The sequence below is a fragment of the Gambusia affinis genome, linkage group LG10 (genome assembly GCF_019740435.1).
Source record: "Gambusia affinis linkage group LG10, SWU_Gaff_1.0, whole genome shotgun sequence".
Taxonomy (NCBI): Eukaryota; Metazoa; Chordata; class Actinopteri; order Cyprinodontiformes; family Poeciliidae; genus Gambusia; species Gambusia affinis.
The window spans coordinates 23,862,826-23,879,979 of record NC_057877.1 but is presented as its reverse complement, the minus strand read 5'-3'; the positions used below and the strand labels follow the sequence as shown (position 1 = coordinate 23,879,979).

At 39.5% G+C, this 17,154-nt stretch overlaps 1 protein-coding gene across 1 annotated transcript; it reads left to right on the top strand.

Annotated features, from left to right (window-relative positions):
• The first annotated feature begins 2,116 nt into the window (after positions 1-2,116).
• Positions 2,117-14,446, top strand: mknk2b (MAPK interacting serine/threonine kinase 2b). The gene is made up of 14 exons (XM_044130557.1): positions 2,117-3,176; positions 3,520-3,740; positions 4,044-4,134; positions 4,316-4,417; positions 4,778-4,875; positions 6,693-6,772; positions 6,899-6,972; positions 7,053-7,157; positions 7,255-7,310; positions 7,440-7,535; positions 10,228-10,422; positions 10,508-10,672; positions 10,762-10,802; positions 11,400-14,446. Exons 2-14 carry the CDS (start codon positions 3,690-3,692, stop codon positions 11,671-11,673), a joined length of 1,428 nt encoding a protein of 475 aa, XP_043986492.1. The 5' UTR covers positions 2,117-3,176; positions 3,520-3,689; the 3' UTR covers positions 11,674-14,446.
• The last annotated feature ends 2,708 nt before the right edge of the window (positions 14,447-17,154 follow it).

The window sequence follows — 17,154 nt, the reverse complement described above, 5'->3', positions numbered from 1 at the left end:
AGCTCTGTAGATGTTTTGAACCTGAGAAATGTTTATCAACGTAGATTGTGGTTTTTAAACGTTATGGTTTCAAAACCTCTAAAATGTGTCGTGATTTGATTACAGCTGAAAGTTTACCATCTAAAGCAACATAACAATGCCTCTCCTACACCCACTGTTAACTTCATCTTTTCTCATTTGCAACTAAGTAAAATGTGGCTCTTTTCAAAAATAATTAAGCTATTACCAGGATGTCTGTAAAGCAGCAGGCTGTAGGCTAGCTAGTCCATCTAAAGTAAAGAGAATGACAGCAAAAATGTATGGATTCTGTGCAATAAGCACTTATAAACTATCAGATAATGTAATGCCTTTTTAAATCTGTATTTTTGCTCAGGTTTGCATTAAAACAACATAGCAGCATTCAACTTCTACTCACCACAAATATGGAGCAAACGTCCAGAAAACTATAAAACAGTTGAAACACTGAGTTCCATTAAATTGAGACTAAAACCCCACATGTTTAGAATTGCTTTTCAACAGTAGTAAATGGAACATTGACCAACATGTTTGATGTGTATTGATAATTTTGATGGTGGTGCTCATAAAAAAATAACGTTTTTACTGGTTTTCTAAATTGTTGGCTGTGTGGTGGTTTTTATGACTTTGTATTTTATGATATAAAGCACTTTGAACTGCTTTGTTGCTGAATTTTGATATACAAATAAACTTGATCAATTGATTGAAATATGTTACAGAGAGAATTATTGCAACTTTAACTTTACAATTGTTTATTTAAAACAGATATGTTGCATACTAATTAAAAATACTATTTGTAAACACATCAGACTGAAGTCCAAAGCTAATTTTCATCTACTCATTCCTCAGTTTAACACATCAAATAAATTTTATAGATAATCTATTTTAACTCTTCTTTTCTACAATTTCTGGTGTTTGAAATCAAACCCATGTTTTTACTACAGCAGCATTGCATAAGTATATATTTCATACTTATTACAGCTGAAAAGATTTTCTGTCTTCCTTTTTTTGAACCAAATATTACTTTTAAAAATGTATTTTGCAGCTTAAAAGCAACAAAAACAGCAATGCACATGCGCCACATCTCTCTAATCTGGTTCTCTGAAAAGAAGACCCCCGCCTTTCACGTCAGATGCACAGTGGTATCCATCTGAAGGTATTCATGTGTCAGCCCATTCCTCCTTGGCTTGACCTGCAATAACTCAGGCTACGTCCCCACCCACTTCCAAGTGGAATCTTGTTTGTCTAAAAGCTTCGACAACACGATGTGCTCTTGGCTACGGAGAGTGAGCTGAAAGCTTGCGTAATGTTTTCTAACTTCAGGTTTATGTTTGAGGGGCAGAAGGTAAAAGGAGGAGGGGGAGTGGAGAGCCTTCAGTCACAAGACTTGATAGCTAACAGCAAACTGTAGAAGATTTGACTAAGAAGCCATTGATGTTAGACAGAACTGGACTGTGCTGCAACAATAAGAACCACATGGAGTCAGACACAGCCTATGGACAAAGAATGTGATCTGATGAGACAGTCAGACTTGTTGACAAAAATGCAACATGTTCTCAAAAGGGTTTAGACCATATAAACAATGAATATAGTTGCCAGAAAACCATTTACTTACAGTAAATCCAAAAACCAATGTGATATTATAGAAATACTGCATTAGCATGACAACTGTGTGGTAATACTGCTGTGGCATCGCACAGTTAGCAGATGGCCCACGTGGCAGGATCATCTCTGCAAATTCAGACTTCTTGGATTTCTTTCAGTGTCACAGCCATGACACTTTGTCCATCCCGTCAGAACACCATCGTCAGAACAAGAGCTTCATCGGACTACAAAACATGCACGTTTGCGTCACTATATATCGCAGAGGGCTTATCTGCAGTTGCTTGTTTACAAACCTCACTCTTGCACAATGTCATTTACATACTCACAAATCACGTACTGCAGACGATGCACACATGTATGACAACTTTATTGCAGCATATAATGAAGCAGAATATGTATTTATTATTACATTATGTTGAGGTTAAGCTCAAGATTTAACATTTTCAGGTGCATTCCAATGAATTGGAGCTATTTCAATAATATGTTGTATAGAGTCATAACACACATTTAAATTGTCTATGTTTTGTAAAGATGATTAAAAAAATAAGAATTACTGATGGAATCACATATTTGTGTACACTGTATAATACACAAAGTGTTTTTATAATCCTAAATGTTATAAAACAAAGCATAATTTACAAAAAAATATTATTGTGTTAACGCAAACATACTTTAAAGTATGTGTAACTCTGACAGCATAATCTGTCATTACGTTATTAAATCAAACATTTTAATGAAACACCCCACGTATTAAAAACAATCTCTTCACAACATTGCATAAAGGAACGCATGTCTGGAATGAGGTGTGTGCATTGAGTCAGACGGGGATTTTTAGCAACATCATAGATGCAACTGAATATAAAAGTGAAAGACGTTTTACGCATATACATATTCCAAAGAAAATAAACAAGGTGGGTATATTTCTAAAATTAATTCTTCCTGCACAGGGCCATGTTCTGTGTTTTCATCGGCAGAAGCTTGTGATATGATCCGTGTCGCGACTGTCGACAACTTGTGCTTGGGTCGTCATTCCTTTGAAGTCCGTCTCGATTGAAAAGTCCTCACAAGAACAGTTGTACTGTGCCGACACGCACGTACTCACCATTTCCTTCCTCCACACACATCCCCTCGTAATGACTCTAAAGCAAAACAGAGCTCAATGGCGAGCAATGCTGTCGCGTTGTCAACACTTTTCATTAAATACTCCCAGAAACGCATCCAAAGATATTAAATGTTAAATCTCAATCCTTGTCAAGCAGCGAAAAATATATTCTTTCTTCGGTTCAAAGAGAATGTTCTGAATATTAAAAATAAAGCGAAATGGAACCTTGCCAAGCATGTCCTTTTCTAGAAAGCACGTGACCCATCACGTCCTTTGGAGTGGGAAGGAGGGAGGAGCCAACAGGAGGTTATAAAAGCACCCACGCTGTAGTTTTCCAGCCACCTTCCACGCACAAATTATCCGGCGAATATCCCCTTTGACTGCCCTCAGCGGCCGTTGGAGCAGTGGGTCAAACAACGACGCTAACACTGGAGCTATAAACGTTAACAACGGGGTGAGTAAACTACACTTCATTTTATGTTATTTTTTCTTGCAAATGGCGACTTTAGTGTTCTGCTGGTCGACCGTTACAGTTTTAACGGTTAAGTCGCGTGCGCTGCACCACCAACCCACAGCAGAAGTCTGGGTTAGTTTAACGGTTGTTAGCATCTCCCTGCATTTTGCTTAAATTGTATTTGCCTACTTTTGCTAGCTAGCCCGTGTTACAGATTTTCTGTATTTGAACGCTCGAGTTGGATTTGGTGTACACAGAACAAATAAGCGAGACGATGTTGGAGCTTATGGTAGTTTTGTTTCAAATGTTCCTTAATGTGGGCGTGTTTGCCTTGTCCACGCAGGGCTCCCGTTTAACAACGCCACAGCAAGCGTACCAGCCAGCGCAGTGTCATCACTTGTGACTCTCTCTGAAACGACTCGGTTTCGGAGAAGTGCAAATTGATACACCGCTAAATAAAACCACTGCCGCCGCACATCCTCCAGGGAACAAAATCCCCCGAATCAAAGCAAAATGGTGCAAAATAAGATTACCGAAGTCACTGGATTCCACCGCTCTTTCAAGGTGAGCCGTCTTTTATAGCTTTGTTGTGTGAGACTGCAGTTTTTAATCAGAGGACGTCTATCGGCTTGTGTTAAAGGGGTGATCGTCTTGCTGCAAGCTCCCTTTTTATTTCTGACTACTCACACTTATGCAGGTTGCTTAAGGGTGCTTCAGCAACACATATAAGAATGGGAATACCTACATTGATCCTTAGCAAGGACTTCTGATTGTACCATGACTATAGTTTGTCATATCAGTGATAAGTTACTACTAATCTTTATTTAGAAGTTAATCAAGATAACAAATATGTTTATGACTTCTCAGGGCCAAAATCCATTCGAATTGGAGGACTTCCCCAAGAACGGGTCCCATCACATTGATTCTTCCTTTAATTTTGGTTCTGCCCCAAGACATGGTGAGTGTGCTCTGCTGAGGTTCTGAAAACTACTTTTAAATCTGCACAAATCATAACAAATCTTTTGATCAATTGGTTAGGAAGCATTCTTTCTATAACTGTCTGCATCACGTGCTTTAGATTTAATTCTCATTTGTCTTGTCCTCATTTACTCATGTGCTTAAAAAATCTGTTTGGTTAGAAATGCCTTCAAGCCAGCCTATTGACATTCCTGATGCCAAGAAGAGAAACAAGAAGAAAAAGCGTTGCCGAGCAACGGACAGTTTCTCTGGACGATTCGAGGGTAAAAATATTTCCTGTCTTTATATATACTATGGTGGTGTTTAGAGGCTTTCTGTACATCGGTATGAGTCAAAGTTAGGGTTTTTAAAGTATAAGTAAAACTGGGGTGATATTGTATGCGTCTCAGTAGGGAGTTGGCCATGTGGTATTTATTTGTGCATATGACAGTGATTAGGAGGTGTTTAACTGAAGCAGAGATGCAATGTCAGCATCTGGTTGGTTCGTTTTTCACAGTTTAGGGCAATACAAACAATAGATAATATTTGTTATCAGCCATAGCAGCAATATTTATAACTGTATTTCCAAATCTTACATTTCTAGTCAATATAGTGTCAATTTCTCTCTGCTGTTTGGTCCACAGATGTCTACAGACTCCAAGAAGAAGTATTAGGAGAGGGAGCGTATGCCAGAGTGCAAGCTTGCATCAGCCTAATCACCAATAAAGAATATGCTGTCAAGGTAAGGCATTGCTACACATTACACATAAATGGGATGTTTTGAAAACAATTACAATGTTGCATCAGCCTTTAGTCTTCTGTGTGATCAGCAGATATGATTCTCTGAAAATGGGATGTTTCTTTGCTGCTTGCAAAAAGATTTGTGGGAAACCGCTGGAGAAAATTTGGAGATTTTCATAATGTGGTATTTGTACTACTTATTTTTTTGTTTAGTTTGATTTTGAAGAAATTCCCACCCTGTTTCATGTTCCTGTTTAGCTTGAGATCAGACCTCTGCTGTGGATGTTTGCAAAGGCTTTGCTGTACTGCCTCTGCACTGTTTTCAACTTGCAACATTAACTGCTGTTATCGGATACTTCCTCTCCCAGTTCTAGTTTGAGCCTATCGGAGTGCTTGGCGGGATATACCCGCCCCCTTTTTATTTTGCTCTTTTTGCCTACAGAGGACGCTCATAGCGAGAACATTATGTGCTATGAACTGTTCCAAAACAAAACCCAAAGAGGAAGGAGGGGGTGGTGGGTGAGGGTTGTGACCCAATGTGTTTACACTGCTTTGTTCTAACTTTGCGTTGCTTTTACTTTTTTTTTTCATGGTCTTCCAAAGACAAAGTGAACTTTTTGTGAAACTTTTCCTAACTTGCTGGAACTTTCTACTTTTCTTCTTGCTTGTAGATGTTTTTTTAGGGAGTGGGGTTGGACACTAAAAAGCTGCTCCTTAACTTCCTTCCATGTCATTGTCATAAACACTATAAAGTGGTCATGCACACCATGTGTAGTTACTGTCCTTGTTAAGTACAGGGTGGGTTGCTCTGTGCTCTGGGTGGGTGGCAGTTATGCAGGGAGGAGGAGGCATGAAGGTTGGTGGTTATTGGAGGTCTTTGGAGAAATAGAGGGGGTACGGACTGCTCCTGCCAGATGTCCTGTCTCTCCCCTCCCCCTCCAGGCAGTGGATGTTTTGGGTTGGTTGTATGTGGGTTTGCTGCAGGCGTCTGTGCAGCGTGTCTGGCTATAGGCTGAGGACAAAGGCTTTATATTGAAATTACAATAGATGATGGTCTTAACTTGGTGAAGACTTTTTAAACAGTTTATTTTTAATAAACTCCATGGAATCTATCAGTTTAGTGTTAATCTTGGTGTTTTTGTAATATTTAATTTTAGTTTAAATGCTTTTTTTTATTATTCTTTCAGGAGAGCATAGTTGTGTTTTTGCTGCTGACTCGGACAGAATCAGTGAACAGGCACTGGTCTGCTCGTGAGCCTCCTGTCTGTGCATTAATCCTTAACACACACTGCAGCTCTGGGCCCCTCTGGCCTTCAATACAATCAGTAATCCAGCTACCAGGAAGAGAGGCATGTGCAGCCTCCAAATCAGACAATAACCAACCAGGGCTGGAAATTTCAGGCCTTTTGCTCTGTCAGCAGTCTGTCTCTCCTGGGAGGGCGTTGTGCAGCTGTTGGCCTCGCTGTGGTGTTTCCAGACAGTTATTTTTAGAGTGCTTTCTGTTATTGTAAACAGTTTGGGATTAGAATCTGAGATCTTAGGAAAACTGCTGTGGCCATTGAAGAACAGAGGTGATTCACAGGAGAGTGTGTGGTTGTGAAAGTTGCTCATTCCCAACCAGCACATCTGAAAGTAGGATCAAATGTCATTGCAACAGTGCAATAAGTGGGATAAAAGTTAGTAGGCAGCAGTCAAATAGTGTTCTCAAATATTTGGTTGGTAAAATTACACCAAACCAGTATTCTTGTTTGTGAACACAGAAGTTCCTAAATCATTTTTGTTAATTTAATATTTAATCCATGTTTTCTTCTGTTTCAGATGATTGAAAAAGGACCAGGTCATAGCCGCAGTCGTGTCTTCCGTGAGGTTGAGATGCTTTACCAGTGCCAGGGTCACAGGTATATTTAATCATAATCTGTTGTTTCAAAATGCATTTGGTAGTCACACCCCACCACAGGATACCTTTATGTTCACATAACTGGATAACTGATGTTATTTAAACATTTATTTTCATCGTTCTGCAGGAATATTCTGGAGTTGGTGGAGTTCTTTGAAGAGGAAGACAAATTCTACCTGGTGTTTGAAAAGCTTAGAGGAGGTACGTTACCTTTTCCGCTGATAGTTTTGCTCCGTTATCTTTTCCACAAGGCTAAACTAGCATCTTTACCCTCATATTAGGGTCAGTCTTGGAGCAAATTCACAAGAGGCAGCACTTCAGCGAGCAGGAAGCCAGTGTTATTGTCCATGACATCGCCAGTGCTCTAGATTTCCTCCATAACAAAGGTAAGCCTACATGCATACAGCAGTGATGAGTTTCTTCTGACAGACAGATGAAACAGCTGGTGTAATAAAAAGTCTGATTTATTTAAATGTCTTTCAGGAATGGCCCACCGAGATCTGAAACCTGAAAACATTCTCTGTGAGAGTGCAGACAAGGTGACTTATCTGTCCACTTAGCTCAAAGGCCAACACATGTGGCTGATAAATATAATTTATGATAACACTTCTTGTTTTTAACTATAGCAGAATGACACAAACTGAAAAAAATTCTTTTTGTTTTGCCAGATTTCTCCAGTCAAAATCTGTGACTTTGACTTGGGCAGTGGGATCAAACTGAACAGTGACAGCTCGCCCATCTCTACTCCCGAACTCCTCACCCCTGTAAGTCCAGATTTTATAAACATTTTTCTGTAGAAACATTTATAAATCAGTAATTTTTAGCAACTCATGTCACACAAAAATTGTGTGATTTTTATGTGCCTGTTGGGGTTAGGGAAATTATTTCCAGGCTGTAAAATGATATCTTTATCAAATCCAGCTGACTGATATGTGGTTAAGCAATTCTCTGTGCAGAGCAGTTCATGGATTGGGACTAGAGCCGCGTTATGCGAGGTTATGATCGTACAGAGCAACGCTGTTTTCTTGGAAAGGCTTTGGATTGACTCCCAAATACCCTCTTTATGAACCGCGCTTTTCCGAAATACGATGACTGTCTTCTAAAAGAAAGGCCGTCTGCTTGATGTCAGCGTCCTCTAGCTTATCAGTTGTAAATATTTAGCCCCATGATTTCGGAGGTTATGAGTGTTTAACCCCCATGTTGTTCTAACAGGAAGAATCTCCTCTGAACTGTATCCAGAAAACGGTATCTGCCGTCCCCAGAATCAGAAAAGTTGAACTGGAAAGCTTTCCTCTGCTGTCAACATGCAGTGTGTTGTTGGGCTGACTAGACTGAACGGAGCAGGTGAAGGATATCATTCAGGCCTGCAGGAATGTGTTGGGAAGAGAGAGGGGGCTTTCTATACGTGTAACTGTAGCTTCTTTGCACCGACCTGAACTGTGTCATACTCTTTAAGCTCCTCAATGAACTCTGTCGTATTTTGAGGCTCTGAGTGGATTTGAAATGATATTTTGGATTGTAGGATTTCTTTTACAGATGAGTTGATCCCAAGGTTAGAACACTGTGTAATATCCTTGAGGATTTAACACCACTAAAAAAGGCAATATAACTTTTACAAGGCTGTGTCCTGAGGCATGGATATTGAAAATACAAACTCTCGTTTCCTTTCCTTCCATCCTTCATCTGAGGAGGGACAGAATCATGCCTCTTCTGCACAAGTCTCCGCCCAGAAGCCCCAGCCACACTCTGCCCTTTGTTTTTAACACAAAGGCTGTTCATAAGGCTTATTCTAGAAATTTTGGTCCTTCCCCCCACCACCCAGCAACTGAGCAGTGATTGGCTGTAGCAGTGAGCAAAGGGGAGGGACAAATCCCCAGTCTGGTCATGCGCTGAAGCTTGTTTTTGTTGCCTTGATCACTGGAACAATGTTATCTGATTGTCACTTCATTATTAGTTCTTGCACCCTGCCCCCTTTTAGTCACATTCCTACAGCTGCTGTTGCACAATAAGTGATCACACATTTATTGCAGCTCCTGGTTGTAACTAGCTGTTCCCAAAGCCTTTTAAATTCAGATCATGCTGGCAGCAGTTCCACTGAAACTTATAAATTAAATGATTCTGGTCAAGGGAGAGAACATGAAGCTTCCTCTGGTCTAATTTAATACGAATTCTGGTTTTGCTTAAAATATTTTCAGTTAAAGAGTAGAACCGGAACAAGAAGGCTCAAAATGCTCTTTTAATTCAAGGAACTGCTTTTGTTCCTTGTTACAGGTGCGCCTGCATGACCGAACATGTTCTCAGCCAGTAAACCTCTTCAAGATAATCCTGTAGTTTACAAACAGCAGAGGTGTGTCATCAGTGCTGCCAACATGGCCTGACTAGTCACATGGCTGGTGGAAAGCCCCAGGTTGCACTGCCTCCAAATGTAGCCGCAGAGTACAAGATAACTGCAGCTTACAGGAAGGTTTTGAGAGGGTTACTGTAAGTGAACAAGGTAATTGCAACAGATGTGCAGGAAGAGTGATGCCCCAGAAAGATACTTTCTCTCACACTTTTAGTTTGCTGACGTCTATATATCTTGTCAGACTGTTCGACCAGCCTGTTAAAGAGCTGACTTCTTTCCATTGGTGGCTTAAGTATGGAGGAGCTAAAGCATCATTGTTGGGGTTTAATGGCATTTTGGCCCAAATCCAGTGTGCTTGTCTGGGTACCGAGTCTCCCCAGACATGGTGGTGAAAAGGAGGGGGAAGGGATTTTGTGACAGTAGCAGCTTTGTTTGAGTTGAGGTTCCTGCGCAGTGAATTTTATTGCATAAGGAAGCTGGGGGTGTTAGCGACAGCTGGTATATGGTGCTGGGATACAATGAACGCCTGCTCAGTGTATGTGAACGCTGTTCGTCTTAAACAGGAAGGATATGTGGTATTTCTATGTGAAATGCAATGTTTTTTTTGTTGTTGTTTTTTTTTTTTTTAAATGATGCGAAGTCACACTTTGACGTATATTCTTAATCCCCAGCAATAAGCTTTAAAGCTTTGTCCTGGTGAACCAACGACCTGCTTCTCATCTCCTCTCTCAGACCACTTAAACATTTGGCTTTTGTGTTGCAAGGTTATGTAACTAACCAAAGCTCAGCCTGGTTAGTTACCAGGCTGTACAGAACAGCCAATCCTCTTCCACTGCTTTGCTGTTTGGCCTAATTTCTTCCCTAGTTACACAGCGAGGAAGAAACTTGGTTGTGTAAAGCTTTAGTGTTGACCTAAAGCTCCCCACATTTGTTTCATGACGGGAGCAAAATCATCAAACTGAATCAGAATTTTAAAATTTGATCAACATGACTGTGTAAAAATAGCTTCTCTTCAGCCTTAACTCTTGTAGCTTTGAGACATCAGCAAACACATCTCTGTTTCTGTTGGTTGTGATTTTCCGATCCTTATAAACGTTGTTTTTCTCCCTCAGTGTGGCTCAGCAGAGTACATGGCACCTGAAGTAGTCGAGGCCTTCAGTGAAGAGGCTACAATATACGACAAGCGCTGCGACCTTTGGAGCCTCGGGGTTATCCTCTACATCATGCTGAGCGGTTATCCGCCCTTCGTGGGCAGATGTGGCGGTGACTGCGGATGGGAACTGGGAGAACCCTGCCACACCTGCCAGGTAATACTTTAATGCTTTCATTCTTTCACAATGTGAGACGAGTAAAAACAAAGATGGCTGACGGTGAATCTCTCTCCACCTGCAGAACACTTTATTTGAAAGTATCCAGGAAGGAAAATACGAGTTCCCAGAGAAGGACTGGGCTCACATCTCCTCAAGTGCCAAAGACCTGATATCCAAACTTCTGGTTCGGGATGCCAAAAAACGTCTGAGTGCCAGCCAGGTGCTGCAGCACCCCTGGATACAAGGGGTAAGCTCAGGCTGCATGTCTGCAAATGCTTGGGAAGTTTGACCTTTGAACCTTATCACTAATCTAGTATTGTGTCTCCTTCTTTATAGGGAGCATCTGACATTTTATCAACATCCATAATCCATCAGAGGTAAGGCAACTTTAAAACTCCAGCAGGAAACGATTAATAGGATTAATTGATTATTAATTAACTAATTTAGAACACAGTTCAAATTTCTTTAAATCATAAAAGCAAAAGTAAAATGTAATAAAAACAACATAATCACCAAATATACTGGAGTACTGACTCAAAAAAAGCTTCTTCCTGAAAAAATCAACATATTCAGAGCAATAAATTAGCAAAACTGTATAAAATATATATTTTTATTTATGTGTATATATATATATATATATATATATATATATAGACATTTTGCATTTAAGATAAAAAAGAACTTTGTCTGTACACATGTTGTACCTAAAACTCCTCAAGTGGCAGTTTTAGTGTCAAATTCATCAAAGGAATCATATGTTGTTGCATTTTAGGCAATACAATTTTTCTTATTCAAATTAGTTTATTTGCAATTTTAAATGTCTTAAGAGGCTTTTGTAGTTGATCTGATTATTTATCAGAATAATTGATAACTAAAAATAATAATTCGTTGTAACCCTATCCACCAATAATGCCTGCTTTGAAACATATTTTTTCTTTTAGCTTATTTGTTTTTTTCTGATTTATTTCCTCCAGGAACAGCAGTGCTGTGGATTTAACATTCTTTGCTGACAAGGCCATGGCTGTAAACCGGCAGCTGGCCGAACAGGATGGCATGGAGGAACAGCAGCAGCAGGAAGTCCCGCTGGTTGTAGCTGCTAGCGGCTCCTCCATGCGCCTGTCGCCTCCATCCAACTCCAAGCTGGCCCGGCGCAGGCAGCGCAGCAGCCAGCTGAAGGGCGGCCCCGTCTCCGCTGCAGAGCTCTGCCAGCTCCTGGCTCCTCTCGTCATCGTGGGAGACTGCGCTTGAACTGTCTCATCCTGGAGTTCCTGAAACCTCATTTACAAGGACTTTCCAGGCTGGACTGTTCTGATTCCCCCCACCACTCCTCCCCAGTTTTGGCTCCTCCCTCTTTTTCCTCTCAATCCGGCTTTGGTCCCGACCTGTGAAGACGGACGGCGCTTCCAGCCATCTCTCTAAATAATGCCTTCTACCTTTATGCAGCACTTCTGAAGCACAACTACACAGGGCCTGCATAATATCACATTCAGGTTGGAGAGGAGGGCCAGTTCATGTTTTGGGATAGTGTTTTGTTTTTTTTTTTTTTTTTTTTTTTTTTTTCTTTCTCCTTCATATGACTCAGTTTATAAGTCATAACTTTAAGCTCAGACACCAAAGGACAACCTGTTGTGCTGCTCCCATGTTACAACTGGATCCACTGTGAATTAAGTTATCTGGAATGTTCTCTTTGCCTGTATGTACACACATGAGCGGCCCATCTGCTGAAACATACAAGCTTATGCAATATGCCAATATGAAGGCTGTTCTTCTGAAAAGGATTTTGTATCAGAGAGGCTGAACGGGCTGGAAGCCACTTCCTGTCTGTGCCTGGTGCAGCCCGTTCTGTGGCTAGAGACGGCTCAGATTTATTTTTTTTCCTCCCCTCCATTCTCTCATTTGAGCTTCTGGAGCATGCACTCATCAGCCTGGTGGCCATGCACTTAATGCTTTAAGAGCAAAGAATGTTAATCGATCCCTTTTCTGTCCATAATCCATAATGTGATCTGACCATGTATGCCAAATTAACAGCAGCACTTGTTATTGGAGACATTCAGACCAGGTCTGATGGTATAAAAGTTGACGGCTTGCAAGTGTCTGGCCACCCAGTACAGACTTTTAGCTTGTATTACTGGTATGTTGGTTCAGGCTAATTTCAGATTCTCTTAAATGGCTTAGCAAGTGAAATTGGGTCAGTGTTACTTTCAGTGTAAGGAATCCACAACGTGTCCCTTTTTTACATTTTTTTTTTTCTACAAGCAGATTTTGTGTGTGTGTGTATATATATATATATACATACATATATATATATAATTTTTTTCTGATAAAATTGTGCATTTGATATTTAACCTTAAATATTTTGCAAGTAAAGGTTAGAACTCCTTTAAGGGGTTTGAAAAAGCACATGGCCACTGTGAGCAGACTATCTTTTTGTTGTTTTTGTTTTACCCCCATCAGACGCATCTAAAATTTCAACCATTTTTTTCTTTTTTGGGGGGGGACAAACACCCTTTCCGGAACAACAAAACTGCTTTTCAAATAAAAAGCTGGTAATATTTTTTTCAGGAAAAATGTTTTTTGAAAAGGAAAAACATTCCACAAAAGAACAAAAAAACCCATTTGAAATTAGCTGTATTATGAGCTTATATTCTATCTTCTGACAACTCCACATTAATGTGCCACATTTTTATCTTTTAGATGAGTGTATTGTCTTTTTTTTTTAATCCTGGTGCTGTTCAGTTCAGATATAGCTCCAGAATTTGTCCTTTAATTTTTTTTTTGTTTTTTTTTTTTAAGTTGAAAGTATGCTGTATGAGATGAAATACACAAAGCTTGTTTAGTTGATCTGGAGCGTTCATGCCCACTGAAGGCTAGTTTTCGTTCTTTCTTTTTCTTTTTTAACTTTTGTACATGTGAAAGTTGGTAATAATTGTTCCGATTACGTGAAAGGTAATGGACTGGTGACGTCGTCTCAGCGCTGAAGCCATTTCACCAAAGAAAGTGCAAGTTGTGACGATGAACATGTAATCCATCATGTAGCATTGAGACGTGAGAAGACTGCTATGTGTCCATGTCCTGTTAGCAGCGCAGCGGCGGTACTCTGGAATTGGTCTCAAAAAGGCCCCTTTATGCTGATAATAGGACACTGTAATAGTTCTAAATACCTTTCTACAGACACATCATTATGGGGGTTTTTGTCTTATAATAAGACTTACTTGAAGTTTATATATGCAGCTGTTTCTTCTCCAGTGTTGGAAACTACTTTGCTATCAATCTTAAAGCATTAAGCTGATGATCCAGGCAATCTTTAGGGGTTTTGAAGATACCTATACATTTCAGTATTTTTTTTTTGCCTTCTTTCTTCCCTTTGTAAGCTTCATCCAAGTTGTTCCCTATTTTCTGACAGGGCTGGAAACTTGTTAACGCACACACTTTGGCCACACTCTAATATCCTCACAGATATAATTAAGAGTTTAATTGGTCACGACCATTTCTAACATCTGTCCGGTGGCAGATTTTGTTCTGGTCTGCCTTCTTGTTTGCAGGGAAAAAAAAGGGGGTGAATTAAATCTTGCAGCCTCTGTTTTTTTGTATTGTTTGTCAAAAGAAAAAAAAAAAAAGTGTTAAAATACAGTCATTCAAATGGACAGTATCACAAGCCTCCCACAGTTTGAATGTAGCCCACAGGCCAGGCGTCTAAAATTCCAGCAACATGAATCACATGTTATAAACGGCTCCTCTCATTGACATGAGCTTAGTCTGTTTATACTGATACAGTCCGCAAGCATTTTAGTCAACTGATGCCTAATTTTAACACTGAACAGCCCCAGGCCTTTTGTGCTCAGGGGAAGAAATTTAAAGAATAAAAGTCCTTTAAGTACAAAAGATTTGATTTAAAATAAGCACTTTACTGTACCATGTGAATGATTGCAGTTCATTCAAGGCAACATTTGACAGTTGCAACAGATTTTTGTATTGTTTTTCTAAAAAAAAGAAAAAATGCAATAAAATGCTTTGAACAACATTCTGATCTTTTGTGCTCATAACCTAGTCATTTTCTTCTTATGCAATTCCACTCAAAAGTTCTGGATTCCGGCACAGTTTGGGCTTTCTCCCTTTGACTCGGATTCTCTCCGGTCGGTTTTTGACCGGGCCAATCAGCGAACAGAGAGAGACGTGAACGATGACGTTGATTTTCTGCGCTGTTTTAAAACTATAGTATGCCAGTAGTAACGGCAGCGGAGTTCAGTCTGCGCTTTCGAATAATTATTTTTTTGTAATTATTAAATTAATATAAACAGCTGCTTCGTTTAGATCAGCACTTTTATCTTAACAATAGAGGACATGTAACGTCGAAGCGGCGCATTACATATGTCACGGGCAAAAGAAACCGAAACATCCATAGTTCTAATGTGACGTCACAAGTCCGTGCAGTTTATTGGCAGGGAGTTGTTAAGACAATAAACAAATCACAACCAACTCTTACTTGATGGAAATTTTTTAGTACTCTACCCGGCTCTGTTTAATACTAAATATTAGTAATATTTGCTGTTGTACTTGCTGCCGAACTAGCAAAATTAGCTTAGCTAATGTAGCTTAGCCTAGTGGGGCAGTGAAGCTCCTCCATGTTATACGCACTCTTCGTGTTTACTAGGTAGTTAGCTATAGTATGAGATCGGAGGCAGTTTGTTTGGTCACATATTCTGACATGTTTTCCTTCTCCGAATGATAGGGGTTGATCCCAACACCAGCTATTTTTCCACATGTATATATTTTTTGTTGGTCTCGAAGCCATGCGACAGTTATGCTTTAGGCATGAACTTCCCTACTAAGATGGCGTGGATCACTTTTGGTTCAGACTTGTGAGAACTATAGATCTATCTGGGTAAAATTTTAAACCTCAACACCGTCCACACCTCCATGAAGCAATCGTTTTTTGGCATCCAGACCACAAAGTGTTTCACTAGGCTGGCCTGCTTACTGCAGCGTTTCTTTATCCCCCTGATGGGAAACACCTGAACTATAACTTTTATATTAACTGCCTTATCTCTTGGCCAAGGCTGAGGCCATTTCATCCGGTTCTGAAAACACTCCCTGATACCGACACAGACTGCCTCCCATGTGTCCTTGGCTGTGGGTAAATATGAGCTCACTTGTTTCCAACCTGCTTAAAATGTGACTAGTTTCACCTTGCGGTAGCAGCTCTAGGGGGCGCTCTAAGCAGAAACCCGGGTGGCATCATCTGACAGAACTGATGCAACCTCCTGCAAGAGCTGCAGGAGATTCAAAATACCTTATGCTGAGTAAAACAAATGCCAGTTGTTTCACCCCCGGCCGGGGTTACAGTTTGCATCAGATAAAATATCACCTCATGTTTCACTTAAAATGGGCCAATTTAAGCATCACTATTAATTTGACAGTCATTGTATTTCATATTCAGCGTTTTCTTTTATACACACTGAAAACACACTTTCAGTGTGTATTTTTGCTTTGTTCAAAGGACACGCGGATCTGAAATATCAAATACCAACCTGTTTGTTACATAACCTCTTTTTCTGCACTGCAGACGTCATAGATGGGGACATTAAATGATGCAACGCCAGGCTATTTTTTGTACAGTCTGGGGAATATTTGTGTATCTGACCCAGAATGGGTATCTTGCTCCACCTGCTGGACAACTCTGATTCTCACATTTTATCACGTCACTTTTTATCATGTGGGTCAAAATATCCAATCAAAAGCAACTTAAGAGCTGACAAAAAGAGTGCACTTGAGATCTTTTATAACCACACGCTCAACAATAAACTAAGCGTGCAATATTTAAATTAAACAAATGTAGTCTGATATGTTTGTTGGAAATTGAAGTATAAATAGATCCAAAACTCAAAACATAGTGCTGTACGTTTGATTCATTAAAATAAAGGCATAAAGTTCGCAGATTACTGCAGGTTTGATTAGAAAAAGTATATGTTGTTTTGTCTCTTTTTCTACAAACTCCTGCTATAACCAATAATATGTCAAAATCTGCTTTTCAGTAAAAGTCACAGAATAAACATGATCATATTGCTATAAAATTTAATAAAAAAAGTGAAACTTTTGGTTATTAAAAGATGAATACTTGTGTTTGAACCCCAATAGGGTTCAGAATAGAAACATTTTGAATTGAGAAAAAATTGTTTTGCCCTGAATCAAAATAGAAGTCTCCATTTGCATCATATATTTTTGGTGGTGGGTTAAAATTTGCATCATTCTTTAATTACAGCCTCACAAATTCAGTTCAGGCCGCATTTTGGACACCCTGTATTGCCAGCACCAAATTTTAAGAAGTGTGGATCAGACAGATCTTTATTATCTCTAAAAATAATATTCAACAAAAAATAAAGTAAAAATAATAACTAAATCCTACCAAATAAACTAGTGTGCTAAAGAAGCTGCAATATGAATGGCTAGCATTTCTGTTTGCCCCAACACTTCTAATAATTTGTTCTTTAATTTTATTTTTTTCAAGGTTTCAGTCAGATAAGAATATACTTTTCCTTATATTTCTTCCAAAGTAGCATAACAAGCTATGATTACAAAAGCAATTTCCTGTTATTTTTTCCTATTTTAAAGAGTGTGCTGCTCAATCCAGAATGTCAAAATCTGAGTCTTTATATTATTATATCTTCTCTTCTGCTTTTTCCCCTCCACCTCTCGTATTTCTTGTTTTCCTTTGTACCATTGTGCAGCGTT